Source organism: Tupaia chinensis, unplaced genomic scaffold (assembly GCF_000334495.1).
Source record: "Tupaia chinensis unplaced genomic scaffold, TupChi_1.0 Scaffold000161_1, whole genome shotgun sequence".
NCBI classification, from domain to species: domain Eukaryota; kingdom Metazoa; phylum Chordata; class Mammalia; order Scandentia; family Tupaiidae; genus Tupaia; species Tupaia belangeri.
In genome coordinates, this window is record NW_006159632.1 from 4,428,785 (window position 1) to 4,444,699 (window position 15,915).

Consider the following 15,915-nt stretch of genomic DNA (forward strand, 5'->3'; position numbering starts at 1 on the left):
GTTCCCTAAGCACGTCACTCCCCTGCCCTCCGCTCTGGGGTAATGGTCAGCCCTCAGGCATTCCAGGTGGATCCAGTCTGAGCCCACTCTTCAGTTCCATCCTGTCTCCAGGACTCTGCGCAGCAGCCTCAGCGTGCCTTGTCGCCCGGTGTGTTTTGTATTTTCTTGCCTTTAAACCTTTCCTCATGCAATTCTCTGTTTGAACTAGCCTCTTTCCCAACTTCATATATTTCTTTTAAGCCTGGGTCAGGTCAGAAACTACTTCTTCCCAAAAGTCTGCTGTGCTCTTTCATGACACTCCGTCCGCCTCTGGTGAGCACATGCACCCTCAGCGCATTAAAACAAATACATAAAATAATATAAAATTCTTGTAGATTGGTGGCTAGCCCCAGTGCCTGCTGGTTAAGGGAGCCAGATCTCACATGGCCCTGGTGGCTTGAAAAGCACACTGGGAGTATGCACTTCCTTGCCCCACATCCGGGGAGGGGTCGTGTGACCTTTGAGGTTTTATTCTCGCTGCACAGCTGAGGTGTCTAATACCTGGGTTGAAGAGATGAATGGACCTACTTCTGGGCTCGCTGTAAAGGGGAAGCCAGCTCGTCCTCCCATCCGCAGTGAGTGAGTTGTGACTGTCCCCAGCCTCCTCGAGGGCATCTCGCTGCGCACTCGGGGCGGTACATCTTAATATGGGAAATCTCAGATAGTAAGCTTCCCGCAATTCTGGGAAAAAACGGTAGTTTGATAACCAGTCAAATTTTAGTTCTCTTAGTTTTGAACCTCTGTTTTAAAATAAGTCAGTTCAAAAACGGGGGAAGAAGCAGATTTCCTGGTTCAGCTTCAAGTCGAAGCCTCCCAAATGCCAGGAACGACTGTCTTCAGAGTCCCAGGGGGATCGCTGGCCTCTTCCTTTTATTCTCTGCATGAAAAGCAAATTGATGGTGTTTCCTATCTTGAGAATATCCTCAATCATGTATATTTTCACATCAAAAAGGAAAAAATAGTATTTAATTGTTTTGCTTCTGTTGAAATAGGTTTTCCTCAATGGGAAATTGACATTAAAATCGGCGTCCCCCTGAGTCAGCAGGCCAGGAGCCCCCTCGCAGTTGACTTTGGTGCTTCTCATTCCCTCCTGTTTGCCGCTGCAGACGGGCTGCTGCCCTCCCCGGAGGGGGCGCTGTGGCAGCCAGTGGCCTGTTACAAACGGGCCCTGCCAGCACGCATCCCCTCTGCTTCCTTCCTCCCTCCTCAGTGTCCCTGTCACCAGAGCAGAGCAGAGGGGACGTAGGGAAGGTCAGCCAAACTGAACTGAAAGGGCCCATCTGATAGATCTTCAGGCCCTATCAGGGATTGACACTCAATGAACACAGTTAAATTGAAACTTTTCTTTGAAATTTGTAACATTTAAAACTTTTCCTTTATTGCATCTTTTATTATTTTTTTCAGTAAGTCTCACTTGCAATTCAAACATAGAAAGAACTATTTAAGACTGGGGCGAAACCTGCCTGCTTGGCATCTCCTCGTTCCCTTCATTCCCCGCCAGTCTCCACCCGCAGGTACCTCTGTGCAGCCCTGGGAAGCAGATGGCAGTGACTGAGGGGCCAGGTCTGGGGCAGGCAGGACCCTGCCGTCTTGAGCGGTTGCCGTCAGAGACGTCAGACTCAGTGTGACCATTGCCGGAAAACTCCCTTCCCACCCATGCTCCATGGGGGGCGCTTTCCTGCTTTCTGTCTCTCTCCAGTGAGTGCACACACCCTCTGGCAAATTAAAAAAGATAAAGAATAATTCTCGGCAAGTAGTAAGACATCCAGCAAGTGTTAGCGACACGAAGATTCTCGCAGTTATTTTTCATTCACGCAGAGGCAAAGCTGCTTTCCGTGGAGCGTCAGCCGGACGTGTGCGGCGTTGGTTTCCTGTCACTTTAGAGCAGCACCCTCGGCTCACTGTGGCTCACCGGCCCCCTCTCTGACCGCCCCTGCGCCTGCCCTCACGCCCCTTGGCCACGCAGGAGGCCTTGCTGCAGATACTGGCACGATTTGCCCCCTTCACCACACGCACCGGTCGGTTGTCAGCACCCCAGGACTGACTATGGCACTGTTCCAGGGCGCCATGCCCCGTCTCCCTGTCCTGGATTGAGGGCTTTCTCTGTTGTAAGATATATTTGTCTCTACCTAACATTTCATCGTTTATCTGTTCATTGGCATTTTACCCGATTAGACTAGATGTCGTGACACATCTAGGGACGACGTGGTCTCTCTGCTCGGTCACTTAGCCCCGGTGCCCCTTCACGTGCGTAGCAGGGCTCAAGAGGAATTTGTAAGTGATGGGCGGATGGGGCTGGGGCAGAGGACCATTCCCCCGTCCCTTTTGCCAAGAGATGCTGGAGTTTCCAGACGGTTGCCGAGGCCCATCCCAACTTTTCTGTGGTGAGATTAGAGAAGAGTTCAGACTTGGGGAGTGTTTTTACTCTTCCTCTTTTCTGTACCATGTACTTCACCGTACTCTCAGCTAACCGGAAGTGGATTAATGCATTGTTAAGGCTGCACCCTCTGGGCCAGATGGAGGCACAGCAATTTGGCACTCTGCAGGGTAGACCAGCCCCGACCGCACCCCCAACCCCACCATGGGAAGGTTACAGGTTCGCCTCTGGTGACCTCCATGAGTAGGCCAGGCTTGCATGTGCCCAGACATGTGCCCATGTGTGCGCTCATGTGTGTGACCATACATTTTGTGCCCATGTGTGCGCTCATACATGTGTCCATATGTGTGCTCATGATCTGGGCTGGCTGAGTCTGGGAACGTTGTGGAACTGGGACGCTGTTCGAGGAGCTCTCTCCTTTTCATGGAGTGAATAAGCTTAAAAATTACTGCTGGGGACCAGCAGATGGCGTAATGGTTACACTGCTGGACTCACACATGGTTGACCATGGTTCAAGTCCCGGACCTGGTGGCTTAAAACTCATGCTGGGTGCATGTTCATGCATGCCCCTAATCCAGAGAGGAAAATGGAGAAGGGATTGCAGTGTGGCCGTCCCCCCCAGGGGTGGTTTCTGGCTTTTTGTCTCTGGCAAGTGCTCACGCCCTATACCAAAAATCTCTCTTAAAAAAAAAAAAGTGTTATTTTCATGGCAGATTATTTGGGTCCGTCTTTAACTGGGCATTCTCAACCCCACCACATCTGTACCATTCTCCCTGTTACTACAACCTCTGGTGCCAGGCGGAGGAGTCTGTTGAGTGTGGCTGAAGGCGGGACAAATAGAGACATGTGACAGCTCCGGAAAGTCTGCTTCCAGTGCGAGCCGGGGGTCTGGTAGCTGAGAAGCCGGGCTGTCTGCTTGCTTGGTGGGGTCAGGCTGTATGTGCCTGCTAGTCTCCTGGAGGTGGAGCTGCTGGGCTCCTCTCTCACCAGTCAGCTAGGTATGTATTTGAAGAGTTAACCCTGTCATTTGTCTTAAATGGTAGTTTGATACCTTTGTACTGATTCATTGACTTTAACTTTAGATGAAGCCATTGATTTTAGTGCATGAACAATGACAAATTTTAAGAATAACTTGGGCCAGCAGGTGGCATGGTGGTTGGGGCACTGGACCTCCCACATGGCTAACTGCAATTCAAGTCCCGGACCTGGCAGCTTGCTTTTCTCTCTCTCTCTGGCGAAATCGAAGAATTATATAATTAATAAAAATTTTTATAATGAAATAAACTTTTTTTAAAGAAAAAGAATAACTGAAAACCTTGAGCGTCTTTGTGTTTATTTTTTTGTAGTTCCTGGGGATTTTTCAAGTCTCCCTTCACAGTGTCAGTTGGTTTTCACGTCCTGCTCTCTGCGAGAATGAGCAGTTTTGGGCTTTTATTTTGGGCCTCCTGTCCAGCCTCATGTTTTAACACCCAGCAACCCGCTGAACCATGTCTTGTTACAATCCAAGCAAAACAACTATGTTCTCCGGCCCGCCCTGCAGCACAGCAAAGTGCTTGGTCTGGCATGGCCCAGTGCAGGTCACATCCCAGCCCCAGTGGCTTGAAAAACACAGGAAGGAGCGGAGGAGTGCACCTATGTGCATGTGTGTTCCAAATCCTAACAGGGCAGAAAATGGAGGAAACAGGATTGCAGTGTGGACCACACCCCATCGAGGGGAGAGTGTTTTCTCTCTCTCTCTTTCTCTCTGTCTCTGGCAAGCACACATACCTTCCAGCAATTAAAAAGAAAACTTTCTCTCTGATTTAAAGAGGGATTAGCCACATGCGAATCTACTATTTAGTTTTTCTTCTTCCTTTAACTCCCTGACATTAAATGAGCTAATTAATGTTCATAATGTCCTTTCTAAGTTGGAACTGTCCACATTGGGACTGTAGACCGTGCCAGGTGGGGTGTTGGACTGGGAGAGTTTACTTACCAGATGGTGGTAAGGGGAGTTCAGGGACAGGAGACGTCTGTCAGAGCAGGGCAAAACTCACTGGGCCCTGATTAGCAATATGGGTAAAGATTTCTTTCTTTCTTTTTTTTTTTTTGGCTATAGGTTACATGCGCTTGCTGGAGCAACAGAGAGAAACAGAGACAGAAAACAAGAAATTATCCCTGGGGTGGGGGGTGGCCATGCTGTAATCCCTTCTCCTCCATTCTCCTCTTGGGATTTTGGGCAAGAGTGTATACACACCTGGTGTGAGTTTTAAGCCGCCAGGTCTGGTACTTGAACCGCAGTCAACTGTGGAGTCCAGCAATGTAACCATTACACCATCATGCTGGTCCCCATGTAAAGATTTCTCAGTGGAGCCTTGGGGGCTAGCAGGTGGTGTGGTGGTTGGAGCAGTGGGTCTCCACATGGCCAACTGTGGTTTGAGTCCCACACTTAGAGACTTGCTTTCTCACTTTCTTACGTTCGTTCTCTCTCTCTCTCTCGCTCTCTCTCTCTCTCTCTCTCTCTCATGAGTGTGCATGCCCTGTAGCAAGTTGAAGAATAATAATAGTGATAAAGAAAGTTAAATCAGGGACCAGCAGTTAGTACAATGGCTATATCACTGGACTCCCATGTAGTAGATCATGGTTCGAGTCCCCGACCCAGCAGCTTAAACTCACACCGGGCACGTGTGCGTGCGTGCCCAAGATCCTGAGAGGAGAATGGAGGAGAAGGGATTGCCGCATGGCCATCCACCCTGGGGGGTGATTTCTCGCTTTTTGTCCCTGTGTCTTTCTGGCAAGCGCATGCACCCTATAGCAAAAACCTCTTCAAAAAAAAAAAAAAAGAAAGTTGAAGGGGGGCCTGGAAACCCCTCTAAGGTTTTAAGCAGGGGCAACTGCATGTGACCGCCAAGTGTCCACAGCAGCGTTGCTCCCTGGTCCTTCGTCCTGCTTTTCCCAGCTCCATGAGGCCGATTCTCTAGACCAGCCTGCCCCGGGTCCTTCACGGACAGCAGCGCAGAGCAGCTTTCCCTCCTCCTCCTCCAAACAGGACATGTGCTAGAGAGGTCAGGTGTAAGCCCGAGTGGCAGAACTCGGAGACTGCTGTGTGCACTGTATTTCTGTGTTCCTGTGTGGACGTTTAAAGTCGCCATTCTTATTACAGGCCATGGTTGCTTGCTATCCAGGCAACGGGACAGGCTACGTACGCCATGTCGATAACCCGAATGGAGATGGAAGATGTGTGACCTGTATATACTACCTTAATAAGGACTGGGATGCCAAGGTATGCGACCTAACGCAGCCTGTGTTCTCCTCACAGGGACTTTGCTCATAAGCATACGATTCATGCTCCTCATAGGTGAGTCATCTTTAACATGTGGAACAGTGCCCAAGTCCTCTCTGGAACGTGATGGTAGGAGTGGAGCTTTTGTAAGATGGAACACAACGTTCCTCATATAACATGGTGCCTACAGTTAATGAAACAGTGTTGTAAGCTCAAAAATTTTAGAGGGTATATCTCATTTCTAACCAAAAAAAAAGGACAAGGAAGCTTTGAGAGGACGGATAAGTTTATTACCTTTACCGTGATGGTCAGCGGTATCCTGGGTCTGTGCATGTGTCAGAACTCATCAAATCGTGCATGTTGAATATGTGTGGGTTTTGTTCTATCCGCATACAGCTGTATAAAAATGTGCTAACATCTTAAAAAAAGTGGGCTCGTAACTTTTACACTGTGATTTTTATTAAAATGTCTTCTAACATTTTTTTATAAAAACACTTAAGTGAACAATTGTTTTGTCGCAGCTGTAGGGCATATTATCTGTAAGTAACTGTTCTGGATCATTTGCTGTTTTATTCTCTGCAGTTCTATAGGGATGTTAATCTGGTCATTGAATTGATTGTTGTAGTTAGGATTTTATCTTTCTCTGATGATGGAAAAACTAGAAGTTTACCAATATTGACAAATGCTGTAAAAAACAAATTAGAATGTATACTGTATGGTTCTTGTTTTAAATATACATTCCTTAACTTAGCCTGAGTTTTCTTTTAAAGTATGCCAAGCATTACTGCATTAGAGGCTGTATAGACTGCTTTTTTGGTTGTGTCTTTAAAATCCTAAGTATAACGTTCAAATAGAAAAGTAAACAGTATACAGCTCAGAGAATTTTCTCAAAGTGAACACACCTGTGTAACCACGTTTTTTCCCCATTAAATAACCTTTATCTTATTTTTTAAAGAATGATTTATTGAATTTCATTTGCTATTATTTCTCAATTTGACCAGAGACAGAGAGATAGAGAGAGAGAGAGAAAGGGAAAATGAGAAAGCAAGCCATCAGGTCCGGGACTTGAGCCATAGTTAGCCATATGGGAGTATCCAGTACCTTAACCACCATGCCACCTGCTGGTCCCGAAAATCACCAAAGTCTTTAATGTGCAAAAAACCTAGTTGCACCCTAAAGTGTTTTAAAGTGAGAGTGTGCTCCATGCACCAGCAGTTTTTCTATACCCAGCTAATTTAGAGTCTCCTCTGTCCTAGCTCATGTGCAGAATGGAGGCCAGTTGACTGTCCAGTAGACACTGAGGTGTGATGTCAACATGCAGATTTGGTCATAGTCTTCACAGTTTGAAACAGACAAGTGAATTTGGTTAGCCACCTTGATCCCTGTATAGAAAACAGTGACTTTAGTTCAAACTTAAAAATTGATTTTTTTAAGTCAGATTTTGGGAATAGCTAAAAAGATAGAAATACGCTTGATCGTCTTCTAACATTTAGATTTTGTTAGACTCTTTCTAGGCTGATCTTTTTTTAAACTTTTTTTTTTTTTTGAGAGGTTTTCACTATAGGGCGCGTGCGCTCGCCAGACAGACAAAGAGACATAGAGACAAAGTGAGAAATCACCTCCCAGGGGGGATGGTCACGCCGCAATCCCTTCTCCTCCATTCTCCTCTTGGGATCTTGGGCATGCACGCACACGTGCCCAGCATGAGTTTTAAGCCACCGGGTCTGGGACACGAACCGCGGTCGACTACGTGGGAGTCCAGCGACATAGCCATTACGCTAAATGCTGGTTCCCTTTTTTAAACTTTTATATTGCCTAGCCAAGGTCATTAATATATAGGTTTTAAATGAGTACATAGGCAAAAAATATCCCTGATGTTTTAATACGTGGAGCAGAAAACTACTGTCATGTGACCGTGTTGAGCACGTTTAAGGAGCCAGACAGTCTAGGTGCTGGGGAAAGCAGGTGTGGACGCGGTCCTCCGACAGCTCAGCCCTGGTGGCAGGTGCAGAGTAGCAGATGCAGCTAAGGAGCTGTGCCATGCGTCAGGACCTATCACCAAGGGCGGCCCCCAGTTCAGAGCTGTCGGCTACCCATTTCCCCAGACGCATTTCAGCAGGTTGTACACAGTAGTCGCAGTGACTCCACTCAAAGAGAATGGATTAAGGAAAGGAAAAGAAGACCTGTTCCCAGTCCAGTCTGAAGGTTCTGTGGATATCTGCGTGGATGTGGCCTGGGAGCCACAGGGAGCCACACTGGGACCTAGGAAGGCAATCAAGGGTGCCAGTACCTGGGGTGTGTCTTCCCTGGGGACGAGCCTGATAGACGTGTCTCTGACTATGGATTCCAAGGGTCGGCCACACTCCACGATGTCCTGATCAGATATTGAAGTTCCTTTAGTTTAGGTTTTCGAGGATAAAGAGCTGCATGCTTAGTGGGTTTTGCTAGTTTTAATCCTCCCCCCCCCCCATTGTAAACACATGAAGACAAGGCCATCTGCAGTATCCCTACTCTGCCTAGGAAATAATCATCCTTTATGGATGGAAGCAAGGTTTTTTGTTTGTTTTGTAGAGATTGTTTTTGTTTGTTTGTGGTATAGAATACTTGTGCTTACCAGAAAGACAAAGAGACAGAAAGTGAGAAATCATTGCCCAGGGAGATGGCCACACCACAGTCCTTTCTCCTCTATTCTCCCCTCGGGATTTTGGGCACACACATACATGTACCCAGTGTGAGTTTCAAGCCACCTGGGCCAGGACTCAAACTGCAGCCAACCATGTCGGAGTACAGCACCTTAATCACCATGCCACCCACTGGTCCCAGAAGCAAGTTGCCCTGGGTATGTCAGGCCCAGTCTGGAAAGGGAGCTCCAGGTAGTGGTGGTGATAAATGACACTTTCTGTTGATATCTTAAACCTTTTAAATAAAGGGCACTAAACTCGTGACTCTCGTATTAAGTGTTGGTTGAACTTTAAAATGCTTACCCTGGCCCCATAGCCTAGTTGCTAAGGGAGCCGGGTCCCACATGGCTAACCGTGGTTTGAATCCTGCTCCCCCAGCTTGGACAGTACACTGTGTGCGTGTGCGTGTGTGCCCAAAATCCTGACAGGAAGGAGAACTGGAAGACAGGGATTGCAGTGCAGCACGTCCCACCAAGGGGTGCTTGCTTCCTCTCTCTGCAAGTGCATCTGCCCTCTACTTAATAAACCATGTATTGAAACTAGTCAAAATAACTTGAAATGTATTCATTTTAAGAGTGGGTTAAGGGGCCAGCAGGTGGTGTGGTGGTTAAGGCTCTGGACTCCCACGTGGCTGAGCACGGTTCATGTCCTGAACCTGGAGGCTTGCTTTCTCACTTTCTCGCTCTCTCTTTCTCTGTCTCTGGTGAGCCCACGTGCTGTAGCCAATTAAAAATAATAATGATAAGTAAGATTAAATAAACCTTTAAAAAAAGAGTGGGTTAAGCAGATCATTAGTGTACATCACTAAGATGTTTGCTATTTTTTCAAAACTTCAAGCACTTTAGGACTTTTGAATTCAGGTAGTCATCTGTTTCATGAAGTATTTATAAAATTCCCTGAAACAGGAATAAAGTTCCCTGCTTCAGTGTGTGACATTAGAATGTCAGTTCACTTTCATACCCTGTTCACTGAGATATAGTTATGAATAAACGCATTAAGGTTTCCATCCATGAAGGCAGCCCCGCCCCAGCTGACCCTCTGGCATTCTTGCTTAGCATACTTACATGTTTGGTCTCTTCCTAGGTAAGTGGAGGTATACTTCGAATTTTTCCGGAAGGCAAAGCCCAGTTTGCTGACATTGAACCCAAATTTGATAGACTGCTGTTTTTCTGGTCTGACCGTCGTAACCCTCATGAAGTGCAGCCAGCATATGCTACAAGGTAGTACCCCTGTTGAGAGACAGTTGGACAAGAGGGGATTGGTAGGATAAACCTGAGAGTTTTCTAATGGTGTTTTCCTGCTTTTGAGCTCCTTTTATGCTCTTCCAGGGCCACTGTGATGTGAATCATTGTATGCGATTTATTCCCAGTTAGTACTAACTGCCAAGTCTGTCCTCACAGCCACCCCTGCCACTGTGGGGAGAGTGAAGCCCAGGCCCTGCCATCTTTTGAGGCCTGGCTCCTGGCTTTGCATGTGTGTCTTCACTCCTGTCCATCTTTGATTTTGATTTTGTGAGAGTTTTCCAGCTGGGGGATAGACAGAAAGATTCGAAAGTCAAGTAAAGGACAGCTTTTTAAAAGTGAGAGAAGAGAGGGACAGAGTAGAAAAGGGGTGCGGAGTAGGAAAGTAGGACGTGGCCAGAGAGCAGAAGCGAACGGAAGGAGAAAAGAGGAAAAGCAGAGGGCAGGCCGCCAGGCGGGGGCATTGATGGGAAATAGCCCTTCAGCTCTAACAGATACGCACCTCCCTGGTGTTCCGCAAGGGTTAGTGCATTCTACACCTGCTACCCGTAATGCATTGCTCTAAATGACTTTTACCATCCATCACGATGCCATTACACTGCTAAGATTGTTAAAAGAGATATCTCATTGTCATGAAAGCAGACATTTGTGGAGACGGTGCTGTTTCAGAGACCCGCTTATCCTCATAGAAAGCACTTCGTGCATTCGCATAGTAAGCGCTGCCTCGCGTGGCTGTGTGCTCCAAGAAGCCGGGGTCTCCTGGGACATGCTGGGCGGACGGCTGGCACCAGCGACGCAGTTGGAGCTGGGCCAGCCTGGAGGAGGTGCTGAGAGCTTGCTTGTCGGCTCTCCCCCTTTTCCTCCTTTCTGAGCCCACATTGCCTTTACCCCACTTCACGTAGCCAGGAGCAGGCCGAGCCACAGTGGCCCTTGGCGGCCACAAGTCCTGAGTGGAAACCTGGAGGCAGAGTGCTTTTAAACATGTTTTCTGACCCAGACCTCACCCCACGAGCCTCCCTCTTTATGGAGTCTTGAGGCCCGATTGGCTGAATTATTTCTAGATAAAGAAAGAGCAGGCGCTTGAGTGGTGTCTAAATGGCAGCCGGCGTGGAGTGCCATGGGGGAGAATTTCAGGAGGAACCTGTTAGGGTGGGACAGAGGGAGGGTGTCCAGCAGGGAGTGGGGCTCAGACGTGCCTGGATGGTGACACGAGGCCAGCCGCACGGCAGCAGGGTGCCGCCCTGGGGAGGAGTCCAGACTGGCAGGCTGGGTGCAGATGTGGGGGGGGCACGTGTGGGTGAGGGACTCCTGGAGTGGCTCTGCAGAAGGTCGGCCGAGGGCACAGGCAGTTTCAGTGGTTTCTCAGGAGGCTTTGGGGTGAGGCCTTGGGGTGAGGCCTTCGGGTGAGGCGGGGTTGATCGGCATATTGCCATTCTGATCCTAAGTAGCCACAAGTTAGAGGGCCTGGGTGAGAGCTCATTTATCTGAGCTCCTTTCCCATGGCCAGAAAGGCGCAGAGCCCTGGGAAGACCACCTGTAGCCAGGAGGCCGGACGTAGGGCTCAGCCTTGTCACCACAGCTGAAGGGGCCTGTGTCTCCCTCATCCACACCTGCAGCCATGAGCCTTCATTTGACTCTTGACTTCAAGATACGCTACATGATTTAGTCCTGTCACACCTGCTGGCTCTTCATTTGATCAGTGTTGCTTTTTGGCCTGTGACCTCGGCCAGAACCCACGAGGTACTTCAACTGGTGGCTGCATTCTGCTGAGGACCCATGTTGGCAGCGCCTGCACCTCTGTGGTGTCTACATTTTCCTCATTCCTCACAGCAGAAAGTACAGCTACAGGCTTTGTAGTGGTCGATAACCCAAAGGTGCCTTATTGTTTGTGGAATGAGCTATTACAAATGAGTGAAATTTTCAGAAAAAGGAAGCTTAGCTGAGCTTCAAACATCAACACACCATGTCATTGTTTCAATAAAAATCCTCGAAAATTCTTAGCGTACTTGAGCTCTCTTGAACCCTGGAGGTGATAATGTGAACTCCTGTTTTACCTTGGCCACCACAGAGGGATGTCTTCAGAAGCTGTTGAGGCCATTAGCCTCCCTTTCACTAAAGGACTCAGCCTGTTAGGTCCTTGAGTCCTTTTTTTAAAAAAATTATTTTGTTAATTTTATTATTTTTTCATTTGACCAGAGAGAGGGAGAAGGAAAGTTAGAAAGCAAGCTGCCAGGTCTGGGACCCCAACCACGGTCAGCCATGTGGGAGGCGAGTGCCTTAACCACTACACTACCCACTGGCCTCTGTACTCATGCCTTTCTGTAAAGGCCATTCTTTTTAACCCTTGTATTGTCTGTTTCTGGTTTTGGCTTGCCAGAGGACAACCATGAGGTTAAACGGGTGCCGAGTGAGTCGTTCAAGCTCATCTTTGTGACGGCAGTCACAGCTCTCCTGTCCCCCCACCCGCACGCTAGTGTGGAGGTTGGCGGCTGAGTGGGTCATCACGTGCTCATGTACCCTTTGATGCCGGTCCAGTGTGGGCACAACTGGGACATCACAGGTTTTGATAGACCATTACAACAGGCTGCCACTTCCCCCAGTGTGATCATTCTTACCCTATTCTAAATTTTCTTTTAGGTACGCAATAACTGTTTGGTATTTTGATGCAGATGAGAGAGCACGAGCTAAAGTAAAATATCTAACAGGTAAACATCCTTTGGGGCAGGGTATACTGGAGAACGCCCTGCCGTCAGTAGGTGCAAGCACGGGTCCTCGTTAACACCACAGGCATTCACTCCTTGTCCACATCCCTGTGAGTCATCCTCTTATCTTCAACTAACAAAATTGCCGAAGATTAGGAAAGTTGAAGGCAAAAAAGTCTAAATTATTGAAAATCAAAGTTATTCACATAGAAGCTGAGGTTTTCTTTGATTGCCCTTTTCAGTGACTGGCTTCATCGTTGAGTTAGAGCCATCAGACTCCCTTTTATTCTCCCCCGAGAGGGAAGTTATTATCTTGCCCTTTTTCCACATACATGCTTCAAAAAGCACTTGGGGGCTTCCACAGTGAACGTGAGACTAACGGAGAACACTGATACAAAGGAGGTCCATTGGAATGTCTCGTTCAGCAAGTCGGACAGTGTAGATTCCAACCTGCCTGTGGTGTCCAGGTCCACGCTCTGGCCCTGCGCCAGGAGAGCAGTTCCCTGCATGCACTCCGATGTGTCCGTCTCTCCTGGAGCATGGGGCTTGGCTGCCCACTGCCGGGCCACTTGCCTGTCCTATCTTCAGCTCCACCTGCATCTCCAACAGCCCCCTCAGTGTGCACGTGACTGGCAGGCGGTATTCTCAGGGACTGTTGATAGTCCCACATTATTCTTCCACAAAAACATAAAAATGCAATCTTATATGTCTTTTTTTTAGAGAGAGAGATTTTTGCTATAGGGCACTTGTGCTCGCCAGAGAGACAGACCCTATTCCTCCATTCTCCTCTTGGGATTTTCGGCACGCATGCACGCACATGCACCTGGCATGAGTTTTAAGCCAGCAGGTCCGGGACTTGAATCGCAGCCAACTACTGGGAGTCCAGCAACGTAACCATTACGCCATCTGCTGGTCCCTTTTCTGTGCCTTTTTAAAGTCACTGTGGCAGAAAACCCAGTAGTGTGTATTTGGTGACACTGAACACTCTACTCTTTTAAAGTGATCCACATCATTTTAAAAATAAAAGACAGACAAAATAATTCTCTGTGCAGAGCTATCTGTCCATGTGAGGAGCTTTTACCCGGAAGGGTTCCCATTCAGAGTAAGGCGCTTGTATCAGGGCGCCGAAGAGCTCGGAGGTGCGGGCTGTGTTCTCGGACCATGTCTGCAGGCTTGAGACAGTGACCGTGCAGTGGGGGAGTCGTGGGAAGCAGTGGCAGCGGCTCTCTGGTGACGAATGAAGAATGATTTTTGTTTGTGTTTTTGTTTTACTTTGCAGGTGAAAAGGGTGTGAGGGTGGAACTTAATAAACCGTCTGAGTCAATCAGTAAAGACGCCTTATAGAGCCTTGCTTTGGCAGTCCCATTTCACCTGCGGTAACTGTGGACATTATCTGTTAGCTTGAGAATTCAAGTGGAACAAAGGAAAACAGACAACCAGTGGGCACTGGCACAAGGAGACAGAAACAACTCATGTCGCATCAAACACGGTTCTGGCTGCTGTGACCTGGTGCCGCGTGTCGGCTCCAGACTGACTGCTCGAGGGAAGGAGAGAAGCTGTCACTTGGGAATGGTTTTTACACCTGGACGTGAACTAAGTGCCCTCTGTAGAACTTTTCATTCAGCTTTTGCCAGATCTGTCATCTAGCCGGGTCCATGTCATCTCTCCCTTTTTTATATCAAGTTTGAATTTGGGGTAATTTTTGTATGATTAGGTACAATTTATCAAAACTGAATTGAGAAAAAAATTACAGTATTACTCCTCAAAATAACATCAATCTATTTTTGTAAGCCTCTTCGTACTATTAAATTTTGCCCTAAAAGACTTCTCTTATAATGATTGTTACCAGTGACTGATGGTTAATTTTCTTTGTCTTCAGATACGACAGGGAGCACTTTAATGACCAGCTGAAGCGTCTGATTGTTTAGTAGTCTCCCGTCTTACACTAATTTTCAACATTGCTCATGATGGACTCTAACAGTGAAACAGTCACTACTACCACCAGTAACTTCTAGTGTATGTTTTACAGGAAAAATACACAGGAAAAGGAGTTTATCTTTTAAGTTACATTTAAAAAAAAAACTAAAGTGACTGGCACTAAATGAACTTGAGGTTCTCTCAGCATCAAGTTCCTAAGATGAAGGGCTTTCTCGCGTACAGGCACCCCGTCTAGGTGCAGACGACACTGTCCCGTTCCTGAGACTTTCCTTCTGCTGCTCCTCACATTGACTGTCCTTGCAAATTGGCTGTTGTGTTTTTTCTCAATTCTCGGATCCGCCTGACCTGCACTCAGAACCTTGTTTCTGTTGAAGAAGTTCCAGGAGGGATAGTAATGCGTGGAGACCCAAGCACGTCCGTGCAGACTTGCGCTGCGAGTCCTTGGCACTGTCGGGGCTCCCCTCAGGCCCTGGGATGCGCCTTCTGGGCCGTCCTGGAAGATGCATGTTTAGCTTCGAAAAGCAGAGAGTGCAAAACCAGATCATTTTATTTCTATGTTTTACGGGCTTCATTTTTACTTTTTAGAAAAGAAGGAATAATACAGAAGTCATAGAAGGCTTCCGAGATTCTGTTCTTAGAGGGTGAATTGAAATGGATGTCTAGACCGCATTTTCTTAGGCTCTTTAGCACAGCTCACAGGGCGATGCCCATATTTTGCATGAATGATGGGGTAAGACCTTGCTCACGTAGGTTTTCTATCTCTGTCCTTGACCTTCTTTGCCAAAATGTGAGTATACAGAAATATGTCTGTATATTTCCACATAGGACAATTTTAGCATCTGTATAGTTTATATTCAATTAGAGACCTTTTCTATGGAAAGCTCAGTAATTTTTATTAAAAGATTGCTATCGTTCATGTAAAACATGAAAAAAATTGTTTAGCAAAACCTGACAGCGTGAACCGAGGGTCGGTTAAATGTTCCAATCATGGCCTCACTGGAGAACCTGCAGGGGAAGGGCTGGTTTGCGGTTTCCCTGGGCGGGGTTGAGTCGTCCCGCTTCCTGTCCTTTGCTCCACATAATAATGTGACATCTTACAGCAAGTGCCTCTGCCAGCCCGGCCCGGGGGTGCGGCCAGCTCTGCCATCTGGCCTACTGCGGCACGCCTCGGAGGCCACGACTCAAGCAGGACGGTTCCCAGGACCAGCAGGACTTGTTCACCGCTGGTGGGGGTTGGGGTCCGATGCACAGCAGGCCCTTATTTGGGAGCCCCTGTCGCACTCAGATGGGAGCCTCTGCAGTCAGACAGGGCATCCGGTTCTACTCTGGGGGTGGTGCTTGCCAGACAGGTCTACTTGGCATACTTTTTGGAAAAGTTTACACTTTCTTGGAGATTTGTGAAAAGATCAAGAAATCGGGAAGCCGTTTCCATAAGATCCATTTAAAACCCATTCGCATTGGTGGAACCGTTAACTTACCACCAAGCAGGACTCTAAAACAAACGTCCAACTATTTGTGGCCTATATGTGTCTAATCCTGGTTAAAGATAAAGCTTCATAATGCTGTTTTTATGCAACACATTAATGAGCTGTGAAACACAGACCTTTATCAAGGGCAGGCAGAGAACTTGAGGATTCCTATTCGGATAGATTCTGAAGTCATGTAATTTGAAAAG

General features: G+C 47.6%; 1 protein-coding gene across 1 annotated transcript in view; it reads left to right on the forward strand.

Annotated features, from left to right (window-relative positions):
• Nucleotides 1–14,584, forward strand: part of EGLN1 (egl-9 family hypoxia inducible factor 1) — a gene marked incomplete at its 5' end in the record, with an annotated part of 33,455 nt that extends 18,871 nt beyond the window's left edge. Inside the window, 4 exons of the mRNA XM_006146004.3 lie at nt 5,559–5,678; nt 9,443–9,579; nt 12,238–12,305; nt 13,582–14,584. Coding sequence (XP_006146066.1) covers nt 5,559–5,678; nt 9,443–9,579; nt 12,238–12,305; nt 13,582–13,646 — 390 coding nt within the window. The remainder of the gene's footprint in view (nt 1–5,558; nt 5,679–9,442; nt 9,580–12,237; nt 12,306–13,581) is intronic.
• Between the last annotated feature and the right edge of the window lie 1,331 nt (nt 14,585–15,915).